At 50.4% G+C, this 17,999-nt stretch overlaps 1 protein-coding gene across 1 annotated transcript in view; it reads right to left on the bottom strand.

Moving 5' to 3' along the window:
• LOC147081887 (fer-1-like protein 6) overlaps positions 1-17,999 on the bottom strand; it is a gene marked incomplete at its 5' end in the record, with an annotated part of 215,446 nt that overhangs the window by 93,755 nt on the left and 103,692 nt on the right. The window contains 3 exons of the mRNA XM_085980616.1: positions 140-185; positions 2,234-2,350; positions 13,430-13,545. Of these exons, the coding sequence (XP_085836742.1) occupies positions 140-185; positions 2,234-2,350; positions 13,430-13,545 (279 nt within the window). The remainder of the gene's footprint in view (positions 1-139; positions 186-2,233; positions 2,351-13,429; positions 13,546-17,999) is intronic.

Raw genomic sequence — 17,999 nt, 5'->3', positions numbered from 1 at the left:
GTACAATTGGACTGCTTAAGTCTCCCAACACAGGGCATAGGGCCTATTAATAGTGTTACATAATGTGAGCAGTGGTTTGTATTTAGGATAGGCTTTCTTAACAATTACGGAGCTTGTTTTGTCGTAAGTATTCACTTACCATTTTCATATCCCTCAGCATGCAGATTGGTGCTTAAATCTTTCAGCTTTGCATTATCAGAAAGACAAAATTAAAAGTGAGTAGGCAAGCATTTAACTTGTAAATAATGTTATAATAACACGTTTGCTAGCTTTCCTATAGTAAAGTTAACGTGACAATTCTAAGAAATCAGGAGCAAGAACTCTGAATAATTTCCCCTTCCCTAATTCACAGACATTCAGGCCAATTGTGGCACCTCCACCACTCCCTTAGCTGAGGTCAGTTGGCACACATCAACAATTGGATTGGGACTTCCTTGTATAGCTCAGCTAGTCATTGGGTAAACTCACTGAGCCATTGGGGGAATCTGTTAAAATTATACAAAATCAAAATACTGCGGATGCTGGAAATCTGAAATAAAAACTGAAAATGCTGGAAATACTCAGCAGGTCAGGTAGCATCTATGGAGAGAGAAACAGAGTTAACTTTTCAGGTCAATAACCCTTCGTCAGAACTGGAAAAAGTTAGAGATGTAACAGATTTTTAAGCAACTGTAGGGAAAGGGAAAGGGGGAGGGGAGGAAAAAACAAAAGGGAAGGTCTATGATAGGGTGGAAGGCAGGAGAGATTAAATGACAAAAGGAATGATGGTGCAAGGTGAAAGGAGATGGTAATGGGACAAGTTAAGAAACAAAAGATGAGTTTCACCTGGAAGGAGTGTTTGGGGCCCTGGACAGCGGGAAGGGGGAAGAGGTAAAAGGGCAGGTGTTGCATCTCCTGCGCTTGCACGGGAAGGTGCCGTGGGAAGGGGAAGGGGTGTTGGGGGTGACAGAGGAGTGGACCAGGGTGTCGCAGAGGGAGCGGTCCCTTCAGAATGCTAAAAGGGGAGGGAATGGGAAGATGTGTTTGGTGGTGGGATCACGCTATAGGTGGCGGAAATGGTGGAGGATGGTCTGTTGAATGTGAAGGCTGATGGGGTGAAAGGTGAGGACAAGAGGAACCCTATCGTGGTTCTGGGAGGGAGGGGAAGGGGTGAGGGCAGAAGTGCGGGAAATAGAACAGACACGGTCGAGACCCGTGTCAACTACAGTCGAGACCCGTGTCAACTACAGTGGAGGGGAATCCTCGGTTGAGGAAAAAGGAACAAATTGTACTTACTTTCTACTCAAATAAACTAAAATAAATGTGTTGTTATTCTAGTCACTGAATACTCAAGCATTACTAATGGAATTATTTAGATTAAAAAGTCACTAAAGGATTATATTGACAAAAACAAAGGATGGCCGATAAAAAACAAGTAACTCACAAGCACATAGAAATCCTGATGGTAATCTTGATAGTACTGCACTTGTACAAGAATTTGCAAGTACAGACACAGCTTATTGGCTCATATTTCAAACAAACTCACTTCTAGGGGTAACGTTTTGTCTTCCGCATGCTTGATGCAGTGCTTCTCACACTGGCAAGGTATATCGGAAAGCTGGGCACTCGCTGCCCGCAGTTTTCCATGCATTAAAGTGACTGGATAGAAAACCACGGACAGTGAACAGTTAATTTTCTGATATGCATAGCTGGCACATGAAGTTGTGTGTAAGGAGTGCTGAAAATTGACTCCATAGTGCAAGCACCTAAAAGCACTGGAGCTAAGGAGCTGCTGCACTTCCAGGGAGCCCAGCTACTGACGCAACAGGATGAGAACAAAGCAAAAAACTGCGGACGCTGTAAATCTGAAATAAAAACAGAAAGTGATGGAAATACTCAGCAGGTCAGGCAGCATCTGTGGAGAGAGAAACAGAGCTAACGTTTCAGGTCGATGACCTTTCGTCAGAACTGGAAAATGTTATAGAAATGTAATCGTTTTTATGAAAGCACACAGGCAGGGAAAGGGGGAAGCAGTGGCTTTCTCTTTATTTTCAAGAACCCGATGCATTTGTTGTTTTTTTTTAACTTTCTGTTGGTCATTTGTATTTAACCATTTGTTTTTGTTTTATATATTATAAATAAAATCAGTGAAATACAATCATTCTTATTGATCAGTGATACCATTTCAATAAATGATATAATGATTTTTAGACAAGCATTATGAAGCAAACCCTCATGAATAAGTATGCCGTACATTTTGGGCTTTTTCCACAGAAGCGTAGTACTTTGACCACCAGTCTACGACATTGTCACTGTCATCAATGCAAGACCATTTCCTTCTTGAAGTGAACTTTCGTGATAGCTGCCTCTTCTGAAATAAAGCAAAGCCAATGGGAGGTGGTTTCAATGAGTATAAAATAAAAACATCAAGGCACATTGTCACTGGATCTATATAGGGATAGACCATCATATCCCATCACCGTAGCAAGGGAGAGAACCTTTGGCTTAATGGCATAAAAATAAAACAGAAAAGGTGACTCAACCGTGGCTAACAAGGGAAATTAGAGATAGCATAAGATCCAAGGAGAGGACATATAAATTGGCCAGAAAAAGCAGCAAACCTGAGGATTGGGAGCAGTTTAGGTTTCAGCAAAGGAGGACAAAGGGATTAATTAAGAGGGGGAAAATAGAGTATGAGAGTAAGCTTTCAGGGAACATAAAAACTGACTGTAAAAGCTTCTATAGATATGTGAAGAGAAAAAGATTGGCGAAGTCAAGCGTAGGTCCCTTGCAGTCAGAATCAGGGGAATTTTTAATGGGGAACAAAAAAATGGCAGAACAATTAAATACATACTTTGGTTCTGTCTTCACAAAGGAGGACACAAATAACCTCCCAGAGATGTTGGGGAACATAGGGTCTAATGAGAGGGAGGAACTGAAAGAAATCAGTGTTTGTAGCGAAATGGTGTTAGGGAAATTGATGGGATTGAAGGCCGATAAATCCCCAGGGCCTGATAAGCTACATCCAAGGTACTTAAGGAAGTGGCCCTAGAAATAGTAGATTCATTGCTGGTCATCTTCCAAAATTCTATAGACTCGGGCACAGTTCCCATGGTTTGGAGGGTAGCTAATGTAGCCTGACATCGGTAGTCGGTAAAATGCTAGAGTCCATTTTAAAAGATGTAATAGCAGAGCACTTGGAAAACAGTGACAGGATCGGAAAAAGTCAACATGGATTTACAAAAGGTAAATCGTGCTTGACTAATCTAATAGAATTTTTTGAGGATGTAACTGGTAGAATAGATAAGGGAGAACCACTGGATGTGGTGTATTTGGACTTTCAGAAGGCTTTCGATAAGGTCCCGCATAAGAAATTTGCATGTAAAGTTAAAGCACATGGGATTGGGGGTAAGGTACTGACTTGGATAGAGAACTGGTTGGCAGAAAGGAAGCAAAGAGTTGGAATAAACGGGTCTTTTTCCGAGTGGCAGGCAGTGACTAGTGGGATACCGCAGGGATCGGTGCTAGGACCCCAGCTATTCACAATATATATTAATGATCTAGACGAGGGAACTAGATGTAATATCTCCAAGTTTGCAGACAACACAAAGCTGGGTGGGCGTGTGTGCTGTGAGGAGGATGCCGAGAAACTGCAGTATGATTTGGACAGGTTAGGTGATTGGGCAGATGCATGGCAGATGCAGTATAATGTGGATAAATGCGAGGTTATCCACTTTGGTGGCAAAAACAGTGATGGGCCTTCAATAACCACAAAACTAGAAGTTATAGACTTAAACAAGTTGGCTTTTAATCACTAAGATCAGAGCTAACATCTCAACACGCCGACTGGTTCACAGGAATGAGTCATACAGATCCTGGGATCTTTATGTAAGAGAAGTCAGGGGCGGAGCCAAGAGCCAAGACCTGGAACCTCCCAGGTTAGTCGGGAAAGAGGAAGTGAAACTATACACAGTGGGGGAGGGTAATATACATGAGTGCAAAACAAATACAGGACCAAGACAAACAGATTTCATTACATTCACCCCTTCTATAGATTTAGTCCATCGGGGTGATGTTTCTTAAAAGTTGGTATAAGTGAGTCTGTCAGGAGGTTTTGCAGTTCTCAGTGATCGGCGCAAAGCCGGTTGGGGTGCCTCTCGGGGAGTGGATTCTGGTTCCTCCGCTGTCCGGGCCTCCGCAGTGTCTTCCAGGTTATCTGCAGTGTCCTCCAGGTTAAAGTTGGGTATTGATACCTCTGGGCGTCCTGTCTCTTTGTTGTGTAGGTCTTCATCGGGTAGTCTCCCATCGTTCTCTCCGCTCCCCGAGGGAGCGAGGTCTTTTATGGAAACAGTGTCCTCTCGCCCGTCAAAGTATTCGATATAGGCGTACTGAGGGTTTGCATGGAGGAGCTGTACCTTTTCCACAAGGGGGTCCGTTTTATGGCCTCTCACGTGCTTCCGCAATAGTACTGTCCCCGGAGACGTCAGCCACGCGGGTAGAGATATGCCCGAGGTGGATTTCCGGGGGAAAACGAACATCTTTTCGTGAGGGGTAGCGTTAGTGGCAGTACATAACAGAGACCTTATGGAGTGGAGCACGTCTGGGAGGACTTCCTGCTAGCGGGAGGTCGGAAGGCCTTTTGACTTTAAGGCTAACGTGACAGCCTTCCAAACAGTAGCATTCTCCCTTTCCACTTGCCCATTACCCCGGGGGTTGTAGCTAGTGGTTCTGCTAGTGGCTATCCCCTTCGAGAGCAAGAACTGGCGCAGCTCGTCACTCATGAATGACGTCCCCCTATCGCTGTGTATGTAGTTCGGCATTCCAAACATGCAGAATAGATTACAGAGACACTTGATGACCGTGGCACTGGTCATGTCTGGGCAGGGAATGGTGAAGGGGAAGCGGGAATATTCATCAATGATATTGAGGAAGTATACATTACGGTCGGCAGAGGGAAGGGGTCCCTTGAAGTCCAGACTTAGGCGCTCGAATGGCCGTGTGGCTTTGATAAGGTGTGCACGGTCAGGCCTGTAGAAACGAGGCTTGCATTCCGCACAGATGCGGCAGGCTCTGGTCATTGCCCTGACCTCCTCAATGGAGTGGGGCAGATTGCGGGACTTTATAAAATGGTATAGTCGGGTGACCCCTGGGTGACAGAGGTCGTTGTGGAGACCCTGTAATTTGTCCGTATGAATGCTGGCACACATTCCCCGCGATAGGGCGTCTGGGGGTTCATTAAGGGCTCCCGGCCTGTACATAATATCATAGTCGAACGTGGATAGTTCGATCCTCCACCTGAGTATTTTGTCATTCTTGATTTTCCCCCTTTGTTTGTTATTAAACATGAAAGCCACCGACCGCTGGTCGGTGAGCAGGGTGAAACGTTTGCCGGCTAGGTAGTGTCTCCAGTGCCGCACTGCCTCCACTATAGCCTGTGCCTCCTTCTCGACAGAAGAGTGCCTGATTTCAGGTCCCTGAAGGGTTTGGGAGAAGAAGGCCACAGGTCTCCCAGCCTGATTGAGGGTCGCAGCTAAGGCAAAGTCTGACGCATCGCTTTCGACTTGAAAGGGAATGCATTCGTCCACTGCACACGCTGCAGCCCTTTCAATGTCCTGTTTAATACTGGTGAAAGCCTCCCGAGCTTCAGCTGATAGTGGGAAGGACTTCAATTTAATGAGGGGTCGGGCCTTATCAGAGTAATTGGGCACCCATTGGGCATAATACGAAAAAAATCCCAGGCACCTTTTTAAAGCTTTGGGATTGTGTGGCAGGGGCAGTTCCTTTAGGGGGCGTAATCGGTCAGGGTCCGGTCCAATTACCCCATCTTCCACCACACAGCCGAGGATACAGAGACGGGTTGTGTTGAAGACACATTTGTCTTCGTTGTAGGTTAGATTCAGCTTTAGGGCAGTTTTTTAAAATCTCGCAAGATTTAGATCGTGGTCTTGCTGGTTGTGCCCGCAGGTAGTGACATTGTCCAGATAGGGGTAGGTAGCTTGTAGTTTATTCTCGTCAACCATGCGGTCCATCTCACGTTGGAAGACCGAGACCCCATTTGTTACCCCGAAGGGCACTCTGAGAAAATGGTAGAGGCGCCCGTTCGCCTCGAAGGCGGTGTATGGGCAGTCCTCCGTTCTAATGGGGAGCTGGTGATATGCGGATTTGAGGTCGATAGTCGAGAAGACTCGGTATTGCGCAATCTGGTTGACCATTTCTGATATGCGGGGTAAAGGGTAGGCGTCCAGCTGGGTATAAATATTAACAGTCTGGCTGTAGTCAATTACCATCCGTTTCTTTTCGCTATTTTTAACTATGACTACTTGGGCACGCCACGGGCTGGTACTGCATTCAATAATGCCTTCCCACAGGAGTCTGTCCACTTCCGCCTTGATAAAGTGTCTGTCTTCCAGACTGTACCGTCTACTTTTGGTCGCTATGGGCCTACAGTTCGGAGCGAGATTAGCGAATAAAGAGGGCGGGCTGATTTTTAAGGTTGATAGGCCACAGACTGTGAGTGGCGGCTGGGACCCGCCATATGCTAGCGTGACACTTTCGTGGTGGCACTGGAAGTCCAGGCCCAAGATTACATTAACACAGAGTTCTGGCATCACGAGGAGTTTAAAATCCTTGTAGTCCGTGCCTTTTACAGTCAGTGTTACCACACAGTAGCCCAAAATGTCCGAAGTGTGGGGCTTAGCAGCCATAGCAATTCTGCTCCGTGTAGGGGTTACCGTTAATGAGTGCCGCCGTACCAGGCTAGGGTGGATAAAACTCTCGGTACTCCCACAGTCAATTAAACATTTCGTTAAATTCCCGTTTACCTGTATGTCCATCATGGATTTTGTCAACGGGTGCGGCCTGGATTGATCCACCGTGATCGAAGCCACTGTTGGGCCCTGGGCGGCCGTTGAGTCGGGAAAAGATGGCGGATCCCAAGATGGCGGCCCGCACGGCACGCACGAGGCAGTGACGGAGTTGGAAATCGGATTCCCCCTGCAGACTTTGCTAAAATGCCCCTTTTTCTTACATTTGAAGCATGTAGCGTCCTTCGCTGGGCATCGTTGTCTGGGGTGCTTGGCCTGGCCGCAGAAGTAGCATTTCGGGCCTCGAGACATTGCCGCTGTAGTAGGACTCCTGGGTGAACTTCTGTGTGGGGACTCCGGCGGCGTAGAGCTGGTCTGAGACCTGGATGGGGAAGATGGCTGATTCCAAGATGGCGGCCCCCTCGGCGCGCACGAGGCGGTGAGGGCCGCATGGCCGGAAGAATAAGAGTCAGAGGCCTAGAAATTCAGTATAGCCACTTTTGGGGCGGTAAAGTCGGGCGGCCGCTAAAGTTTGCGCCCGGCGCAAAGTCGCGCCACCTTCGCCGATATGCAGTCGCATCGCCCCAAGAGGTTGCTGCTGCGCTAAAACAGGCGATGCACGACTATCTTTAGGTGCTAAGCCGGCGGTGCTGAGCAATACCCCCGAGGCCAGGCGCAGCACAGGTGCGGCGAGTTGTTGATTGACGGCAGACACTCTGGCGCCGGCCAGCTCTTAAAGGGGGAGGGTGGATTTGTTTGCCTGCCACGCCCTGCACACTGCAGCCCTCAACCTAGGCCTGACCACTTCAGCTTCATCTGCACAACGCCCAGGGCTATGGAGAAGGCCAGGGAGAGAGCGCAGCGCTTCAGCGACGGTGATCTGAGCCTGCTGGTTGGCAGAATGGAGCGCAGGCGCCATGTTCTGTTCCCAGAAGGTGGCAAGAGGCCGCTGCCCAGCGCCTACTGGAAAACCTGGAGGGAGGTCTCAAACAGGGTGTCTTCCAACAGCGTGGTTGCCAGGACTACTGTGCAATGCCGGAAGAAGTTCAACGACCTCACTCGGGTTGTCAGGGTGAGTACCCTTTCCAGTGTCCTCCTCATCCCTGCATGTGCACCTCACTTTATGGGCAAAGGGACCTGAAAGCCCTAATGGCCAGCCCTCATCCAGCAGCTATGGGACTGGCATGAAAATCACTTGCACATTCAGCACTTTACACACTGTACAAGCTATTCGACCATGGGAGGTAGTGCAGACAAGATCAGGGCTTCACACTGTACTTAGAGGCCGTCCTTTCTCTTGCAGGCCAAGGTGGCGCACAACCGGCGGAAACGAACTGACACCAGGGGAGGCCATCCTGACGTAAAAGAGCTCTCCGACCTCGACCAGCGTGTGGAGCGCATTATAGCAGGCCGGCTGCTTGGCCCCGTCGCCAGTGGAGATGCCGACCCTGTTCTGGGCACCAATGGTAAGGGCATCACCTTTTTGACCTCGCTCGTTCCACTTGCGCCTCAGATCAGCATCCTTTGCCACTGTCCGACCAATGCAGTGAATGGCACCACTCATGCCTCCCTCGCTGCCACCCTGTCCTCACTCTAAAGCTACTCTTGTGCCTTCCTGCTTTCAGATGGTGAATCGGCAGGTGAGGAGGCGGCCCCTCAAGCTGCCACTGTCAGCGCTTCGGAATACGAGGAGGAGGAAGAGGAAGCCGGCCCATCAGTGCCACCCTCAGCCGCGCCAGCCCATGGCGATGTAGGGGACACGTCTTCCCTGGAGGGGAGCCGGGGGGAAGGGTCGGAGGAGAGTGAAGCTCCGGGGCCCAGCGGCCTGCAGCAACGCGGGAGGGGTGGGGAAGCTCGGCGGACTTCTCCCCAGAGGGCGAGTGCGGCCTCCAGTCCTGCGACGGTCAGCGCAGAGGAGATGCGGCTCCTGGAGGAAATGGCCGTCCAGGCTGAGCGCAGGCACAATGAGCTCATGGCTGCAGTGGCAAGGATGCCTGACTCCATTGAGTCTTTGTCAAGGAGTGTGGAGCAATTTGGAGCAGCACAGGCCAGGAGTCTGGATCAATTCAGTGCAGCACAGGCCAGGAGTCTACAGGACTTTGCGGCAGCACAGGCGGCTTCGAGCCAAGTGCTCAGTCGTGCCGTCCATTCACTGGCTGTTGTCATGCGGACACAGACCAGGGCCACACGGGCACTAACTGCTGCCACCCTCGCTGGACCAGCCAGGCATCGCCAGGGCACTCGCCGCGCAGCAGCAGCCCAGCAGTCTGTTCTTCAGCTGTTTGCTGCGCATGCTGCAGTGCTGGCCCGTGCGAGTGCCAATGTCTCAGGCGACCAGCGAGCACCTGTGATCTGCCAGGTTGGCACCATTCCTGCAGCCGACACTGCCACTCCGCCATTGCAGCTGCCACGAGCCGCTGGACAGACTGCTGCCGCCCAGCCAGAGTTGGAGCAGTCAGCAGCCGGCCCCTCCAGGGCCAGAGCTGGTGCAGGCCGACCCCCAAGGGCATCTGCCGTCACGCCATCTGCCCCTCAGCAGCCTTCCCCCAGCCTTGCTGCAGCCACTGGGCTCCCATTGAGGAGGAGCTGCAGGGCGGGCAGGGGCCAGGCAAGGATGCGAAAGGCATCGCCCTCGCAGGGCAAAAAGTAGAAGGTATGCACAAATGCCTGGTGCTTTTTGTATGGCCGAGATTGGTGTAGTTGTGTTTTTGTAAGGCCGAGACTGGTGTCTTTCTTTCTTTTTGTAAGGCCGAGACTGGTGCAGTTGTGTTTTTGTAAGGCCGAGACTGGTGTCTTTCTTTCTTTTTGTAAGGCCGAGACTGGTAGTTTTGTGTTTTTGGAGGGGGCTTCTCCACATGAGGATGTAATGTGGGAAGGGCAGAGGTTTGCAATAAATTATTGTTCTTAAATTGCACTGTGCATGTTTTTTTTGTAAAGTCCGGGTTGCCCTGCTCGGCTGAGGGCTTGTGGAGCGGCTACATTCATCTGCTGACATTGGCACAAGCCATTCCCTGAGAGGGGGCCTAGAACCGACGTTCAATAAGCCGGCGACGGGCGGCCCTTGCACTTTCTGCCTCCCTCCTGTGCTGGTCCTCCTCCTCCTCCTCCTCCTCCTCAGGTGGTCCTCCAATGTCTGGTGGCAGTGGCCGAGTCCTGCGGATAGCCAGGTTGTGCAGCATGCAGCAAACGACCACGAAATGGGAGACTCGCTCCGGCGAATATTGCAGGGCTCCACCGGAACGATCCAGCGGAACCGTTGCTTCAGGACGCCGATTGTTTGTTCGATGATGTTCCTGGTCGCTTGATGGCTATCGTTGTATCCCTCTTCAGCAGGGGTGCTGGGCGCACGGAGCGGGGTCATCAGCCAGGTACACAAAGGATAGCCTTTGTCCCCGATAAGCCATCCTCGTGGGTGAGGCTGGGCCTGGAACATGTCTGCCACAGAAGTCTGTCGCAGGATGAAGGCATCGTGGCTGCTGCCTGGAAAGCGGGCATTGACAGCTAGGATGAGCTGCCTGTGGTCACACACCAGCTGGACGTTCAGCGAATGGTAGCCCTTCCGGTTGCGGTAATCCTCGGCATTCTCCAGAGGTGCCCGCAAAGCCACATGCGTGCAGTCAATGGCGCCCTGCACCATGGGGAAGCCCGCGAATGCTGCAAAGCCCATTGCACGCTGTTGCTGCTTGGCAAGGGCCATGGAGAAGGAGATGAACTGACGTCTCCTTTTGAAAAGGGCATTGGTCACCTGGCGGATGCAGCAATGCACGGCGAACTGGGAGATGTTGGAAATGTCCCCAGTAGCGGATTGGAAGGAGCCGGTGGCATAGAAGTTGAGAGCCACCGTCACCTTCACTGCCACCGACAGAGACGTCCTGCTCCTCAGCTGTGGCTGCAGATCACCGCCAAGCAGGTGGCAGATCTCTGTGACCACCTCCCTTCTGAATCGCAGCCTCCGAACACACTGCTCGTCAGACATGTTGAGATAGGAGAACTGCTGGCGGTATACCCTGGGTGGGTAAGGCCTCCTTTCCCGACGCCTGTTGCCCCCTCTCCGTCTAGCCAGGGCTGCCACACTCTCAAGGCGTCTGTGAGCCCTTTGGATGCAATTGAGAAAGCCAACATTTGCACCCATTGCAGCCCCCATAATATGCTGGCAAACAATGATATATCAATGAAGGCAAAGACAAGTGGAAAGCTGTGGCCTGAAGCCACAAGTACCTGTCCGAGTGTTGGGCCAAAGCAGAAAGCTCTCTACCTTGGTCTCTCTGCAAAGATCCGTCTCTCAAGAAGGAGTGCTGCAAAATGGCAGCCTTTTATAGGGCAGGAGGAGTGCCCTTTAATTTGCGCCCCCTGCGCCCCGCATCGACTGAGCACCGTTCCACTCTAACAGTCGCTAGGGGCGCCAGGCGCACAATGGGGCGTAGCGACTGAATTTCCGGTTGGGGACGCACAAAGGGCGTTGCACGAGGAAATGACGTCATGATCTGCGCGCGCAGCTGAGTGCGCGCAAAGACATTGCGACGCCGCTAAATCGTGAGTGAAGTTGGGGCGAGGCGCAGATCGCGCTGCGCCCGGCCACTAGCCGCCTAGTGCCCGACATCTACTCCTCCTAAGGCGCTACCGGCTGGCGCAACCAGCTGAATTTCTAGGCCAGAGTTTTTCTGGGCCACATCCAGCGATCGCGCAGTGGCCACTGCCTTTTTTTAAGTCCAGGACCTCCTTCTCCCGCAGTCTCTGCCGGATATAATTCGATTTGAGGCCCGTGATGAAGGAATCGCGGACCAATTCGTCAGAGTACGCGTTGGCCGTCACGGCATTGCAGTTACAGTCCCGGACCAGGTCCTTTAGGCCCTGTAAGAAATCGTCCATTGATTCCTCTGGTCGCTGCCTGCGTGTAGCCAGATGTCTGGCGTACACTTCGTTTACCGGCCTCTGGTATTGGGCCTTCAGGATAGTGATGGCCTCCGTGTAAGAGGTGGCGTCCCGGATGAACGAATAAATCCGATGACTTACGCGAGTAGTCAGTAGACTCAGTTTATCTACCTCGCTAGCGGATGAGGCCCCCGCGAAGAGTTCGAAGCATTTGAGCCAGTGTCCAAATTGATTTGATGCTTCAGCAGAATGTGGATCCAAGTCCAGACGCTCTGGTTTTAGGAGTCGATCCATCCTAGTATTCTTTAGTGATTAAAATTGATGGGCCTTCAATAACCACAAAACTAGACGTTATAGACTTAAACAAGTTGGCTTTTAATCACTAAGATCAGAGATAACATCTCAACGCCGACTGGTTCACAGGAATGAGTCATACAGATCCTGGGATCTTTATGTAAGAGAAGTCAGGGGCGGAGCCAAGAGCCAAGACCTGGAACCTCCCAGGTTAGTCGGGAAAGAGGAAGTGAAACTATACACAGTGGGGGAGGGTAATATACATGAGTGCAAAACGAATACAGGACCAAGACAAACAGATTTCATTACAAACAGGAAGGCAGATGATTATCTGAACGGCAATAGATTGGGAGAAGGGGAAGTGCAACGAGACCTGGGTGTCCTTGTGCACCAGTCGCTGAAGGTAAGCATGCAGGTGCAGCAGGCGGTGAAGAAGGCAAATGGTATGTTGGTCTTCATAGCAAAAGGGTTTGAGTACAGGAGCAAGGATGTCCTGCTGCAGTTGTACAGGGCCTTGGTGAGACCACACCTTGAGTATTGTGTGCAGTTTTGGTCACCTTATCTGAGGAAGGATGTTCTTGCCATGGAAGGAGTTCAGCGAAGATTCACAAGGGATGGCAGGAATGACGTATGAGGAGAGATTGGGTCGATTGGCCTTATACTCGCTGGAGTTTAGAAGAATGAGAGGGGATCTCATCGAAACTTATAAAATTCTGACAGGTCTGGACAAACTAGATGCAGGTAGAATGTTCCCGATGGTCAGAGAGTCCAGAACCAGGGGTCATAGTCTAAGGATAAGGGGTAAGCCATTTAGGACAGAGATGAGGACGAATTTCTTCACCCAGAGAGTGGTGAACCTGTGGAATTCTCTACCACAGAAGGCGGTTGAGGCCAAGTCTTTAAATATATTCAAGAAGGAGTTAGATATATTTCTTAGAGCTAAAGGTATCAAGGGATATGGGGAGAAGGCAGGTACGGGGTACTGAGTTTGGATGATCAGCCATGATCACATCGAATGGCGGAGCAGGCTCGAGGGGCCGAATGGCCTACTCCTGCTCCTATCTTCTATGTTTCTATGTTTCCTAGCACTATCTGAGAGTGTGGAGTGCACCAGAAATGCACTCCATTGTGACTGGAACTCAGTGACTGAACTTGTTCTCGAGCCAAATTAAAATAAAGGAAGTGCCACATGGACTCAACTTTTGACTACAATTGTGCCATTGAAAGGCCAATAAAGAGAGACACTTGTTTTTCATGCCTCCAGCTTCTAGTCTCAGGAATAATGACTTGTTGGATCCTGTGTGCCTTTGGAGGCATGAGGTTCAGCTCATGGATGGTATAGTGTGACAGCCTGAGGTCAATAAAAGTACATTAACACTTCTACATGTCATATCACTATACAGTAATCAATCAAGTTCAACATTCCAATACGAGGTACAATCTAACTTATGGAAGCGTGCAGGAAAGAAAGGCTTACTGACCAGTACTTTTGGGGGAGCTTTTGTTGGAATTTGTTCAGGTGGCATTTCAGAATCAATGTTTATATGGATTTCATTTTCCTGTGTTTGTGGTACATTTAGCATAGCACCAGAGGAATCTATATTTTTAAAAAAAATCAATAATTAGTACAAAGCTGACCTTTTACTTATGCTGAAATATTGCTGTATATATCAAGACATCTCAGGTACAATGGTGACTTTGTTTGTCCAGTGATTCAACACTTAAGTTCACTTTGCTCTGACTTTCCAAAGTCTGAACCCAATAAATTTGTATATGCACAGTTAGATCTAGAGTCTCTCAAAAGCCCAGACTAATGTATCCAAGCACAACGGAAGGTCTTCAACAGCTTTTTATTTGGACCACATCCAAGTCCCTGTTCTGTTTCTGACTCATAACATAAGATCACAGTGAGGGGAGTTTTAACCAAAAAAAAAAGGTGGGAAGGGGTCGTGTGGGAAGTTAGTGTTAAAAATCTAAATCCGGACTAGAACCAGCCTCCAACCCGCCCACTTCCGGTTTTAACAGAGGTGGGATGGGGGCGGGCGATCAACCCGTTGCCAGGAGGCAGGTCGTCAATTTAAATATTAGAATGAGGCTGGCATGTCTCAGATTTAATCTCCATTCTAAATATAACAGTGGCTGGTCGGCTTTTGCACGCTTCATGCAACCTGCCAGCAAATTTTTTTTTATTCGTTCATGGGATGTGGGCATCGCTGGCAGAGCCAGCATTTATTGCCCATCCCTAATTGTCCTTGAGAAGCTGGTGGTGAGCCTCCTTCTTGAACCGCTGCAGTCCGTGTGGTGAAGGTACTCCCACAGCGCTGTTAGGAAGGGAGTTCCAGGATTTTGACCCAGCAATGATGAAGGAACGGCGAGTTATTTCCAAGTCAGGATGGTGTGTGACTTGGAGGGGAACTTGGAGGCGGTGGTGTTCCCATGCGCCTGCTGCCCTTGTCCTTCTAGGATGTAGAGGTCGCGGGTTTGGGAGGTGCTGTCGAAGAAGCCTTGGCGAGTTACTGCAGTGCATCTTGTAGATGGTACGCACTGCAACCATGGTGCACCGATGGTGGAGGGAGTGAATGTTTAAGGTAGTGGATGGGGTACCAATCAAGCGGGCTGCTTTGTCCTAGATGGTGTCGAGCTTCTTGAAGGTTGTTGGAGCTGCACTCATCCAGGCAAATGGAGAGTATTCCATCACACTCCTTACTTGTGCCTTATAGATGGTGGAAAAGCTTTGGGGAGTCAGGAGGTGAGATACTCGGCGCAGAATGCCTAGCCTCTGATCCGCTCTTATAGCCACAATATTTATGTGGCTGGTCCAGTTAAGTGTCTGGTGAATGGTGACCCCCAGGATGTTGATGGTGGGGGATTCGGTGATGGTAATACCGTTGAATGTCAAGGGGCGGTGGTTATACTCTCTCTTGTTGGAGGTAGTCATTGACTGGCACTTGTGTGGTGCGACTGTTACTTGCCACTTATCGGCCCAAGCCTGAATGTTGTCCAGGTCTTGCTGCATGCAGGCATGGACTGCTTCATTATCTGAGGAGTTGCGAATGGAACTGAACACTCTGCAATCGTCAGTGAACATTCCCACTTCTGACCTTATGATGGAGAGAAGGTCATTGATGAAGCAGCTGAAGATGATTGGGCCTAGGACACTGCCCTGAGGAACTCCTGCAGTGATGTCCTGGGGCTGAGATGATTGACCTTTAACAACCACAACCATCTTCCTTTGTGCTAGGTATGACTCCAGCTAGTGGAGAGTTTTCCCACTGATTTCCATTGACTTCAATTTTACTAGGGCTCCTTGATGCCACACTCGGTCAAATGCTGCCTTGATGTCTAGGGCAGTCAATCTTACCTCACCTCTGGAATTCAGCTCTTTTGTGCATGTTTGGACCAAGGCTGTAATGAGGTCTGGCACCGAGTGGTCCGGGTGGAACTCGAACTGAGCGTCGATGAGCAGGTTATTGATGAGTGAGTGCCGCTTGATAGCACTGTCGACAACACCTTCCATCACTCTGCTGATGATTGAGAGTAGACTGATGGGGCGGTAATTGGCCAGATTGGCTTTGTCCTGCTTTTTGTGTACTGGACATACCTGGTCAGTTTTCCACATTGTCGGGTAGATGCCAGTGTTGTAGCTGTACTGGAACAGCTTGGCTAGAGGCACAGCTAGTTCTGCAGCACAAATCTTCTGCACGATAGCCGGGATGTTGTTGGGGCCCATAGCCTTTGCTGTGTCAAATGCACTCAGCCGCTTCTTGATATCGCGTGGAGTGAATCAAATTGGCTGAAGACTGGCTTCTGTGATGGTGGGGACCTCAGGAGGATGCCGATATGGATCATCCACTCGGCACTTCTGGCTGAAGACGGTTGCAAACGCTTCAGCCTTGTCTTTTGCACTCACATACTGGGCTCCGCCATCATTGTGGATGGGGATATTCATGGAGCCTCCTCCTCCTCCTCCTCCTCCTGTTAGTTGTTTAATTGTCCACCATCATTCATGACTGGATGTGGCAGGACTGCAGAGCTTCGATCTGATCCTTGATTGTGGGATCGCTTAGCTCTGTCTATAGCATGCTGATTTCGCTGTTTAGCATGCATGTAGTCCTATGTTGCAGCTTCCCCAGGTTATCCCGGGTTTCCCAGCCACTTCCGAGCCCCCCGCTACCAACCCGCCTCCCCATTAAAATTCAGGTCAGTGTGTGAGCTTGGCTTATTTGGAATGCTCTTGCCTTTGGTTCAATCTGTACTGTAGGACTTGAGCACATAATCTAGCCTGACACTTCAGTGAAGTTCTGATGGGGTGCTGCATGGTTAGAGATGCCGTCTTTTGAATGAGACATTTGTCTGCATGTTCAGGTGGATGTAAAAAAAGCTCCATGGCACATATTTGAAAAAGAATAAGGAGCTCTGGGCCTCTTTTCTCTGGAAAAGAGAAGGCTCAGGGGTGATTTAATAGAGGTTTTTAAGATTCTGAAAGGGTTTGATAGGGTAGATATAGAGAAGATGTCCCCACTTGTAGGGGAGACCAAAACTAGGGGTCTTAAATATAAGATTGTGGCGGAGCCACTAAAGGACTCAGACCGTTTGTATATAAATCCCTTTAACAACATGTTATCTACAGCCTGAGTCTGTATCTTTATTTGTACTGTTTACTTGTATAGAGCGTGATTACTTTAACAGCACGGGTAAACGCCATGACGTCACGCCGTACATCACGTGATCCTCCACTGGCGGGAAGAACGTGATGACGTCATGACGTCAACCACAGGACCAGCCAGCAGTCCTCGTGGAGCCTCCGAACTGAATAGACCTACACTCGATGTTCTCCTGCAGTTACTTGTTTAAACCTGTTAGTTTCCATTAAACTTCGTTTTGTTTAAGCGCCTGAGTGGACCTCAGTCTTTGGATAGGAACTAGACATTCCTACATTGGTGACCCCGACTTTTGCGAACGGTTTTCGCAGAAGATAATCAACATGGAAACGAACGCCGTTACCTTGAAGCTACCGCAGTTCTGGGAGCAACAACCAGCCGCGTGGTTCATCCAGGCTGAAGCCCAGTTCGCCATCAGGGACATTGTTGCGGATCAGACCCGTTATTATTACGTGGTCTCCGCCCTCGACAGCGCCACAGCCTCGCGGATCGTCAGCCTACTCGGTAGTCCGCCTACTGATCGCAAGTATGACACCTTAAAGGTGCGGTTACTGCAGGTCTTCGGGCTCACGAAGTCAGAGCGCGCTCGCCGGCTGCTCGCTATGCCCGGCCTTGGGGACTCCAAGCCGTCCGAACTCATGAGCCAGATGCTCACGCTCCTCGGGTCCGAGCCGGAATGCTTCCTCTTCAGGGAGCTATTCCTCAGCCTACTCCCGGAGCAAGTTCAGGCTGCCCTAGCCAGGTCCGAAGTCACAGACTGCGCGGAGCTTGCTGCTGAAGCGGACAAGATCTTCGTGGTGACACAACAGCACTGTGCGGCCACGAGGTGCCCCTCCCCCACAGACGCTGCTCCAGCTCCTCAATCAGCGGGGTTGTGCTTTTACCACGCCCGTTTTGGCGCGAAAGCCAGATGCTGCCGCCCTCCCTGCAGTTTTTCACACCAAAAAAAAACATCTACAGACACCCTGGCGAAAGAGGACCGGGTCTAACGAGTGCCCCGCGGCTGCGATGGCCATCGGAGACTCAGGGAAGCTTCTCTTCATCACCGACTCCCTTTCTGGTCGACGTTTCCTTTGCGACACCGGGGCGCAGTGTAGCATCCTACCTGCGTCGAATCTCGATATACCAGCTGGGGGCCACGGCCCCGCCCTCGCAGCGGTTAATGGCGCAGCCGTTCGGACCTTCGGAAGGCGGCGGGTCCAGGTGTGTTTCAGCGGCCAGCGTTTCCACTGGGAATTCATCATGGCCAAAGTCACGCAGGCCATCCTTGGGGCGGATTTTTTGTGTGCCAACGGCCTCCTGGTCGATGTCAGGCACCGCCGGTTGATCAATGCGGCCACGTTCCACTCCATCCCATGCCACCGCGGTAATGCCGTGCCGCGCACTGTCT

This window comes from Somniosus microcephalus, unplaced genomic scaffold (assembly GCF_052327205.1).
Source record: "Somniosus microcephalus isolate GS21.2 unplaced genomic scaffold, FLI_Smic_1.0 scaffold311, whole genome shotgun sequence".
NCBI classification, from domain to species: domain Eukaryota; kingdom Metazoa; phylum Chordata; class Chondrichthyes; order Squaliformes; family Somniosidae; genus Somniosus; species Somniosus microcephalus.
Note: the sequence above shows the minus strand (reverse complement) of the source record. Positions and strands in the feature narration are given on the sequence as shown.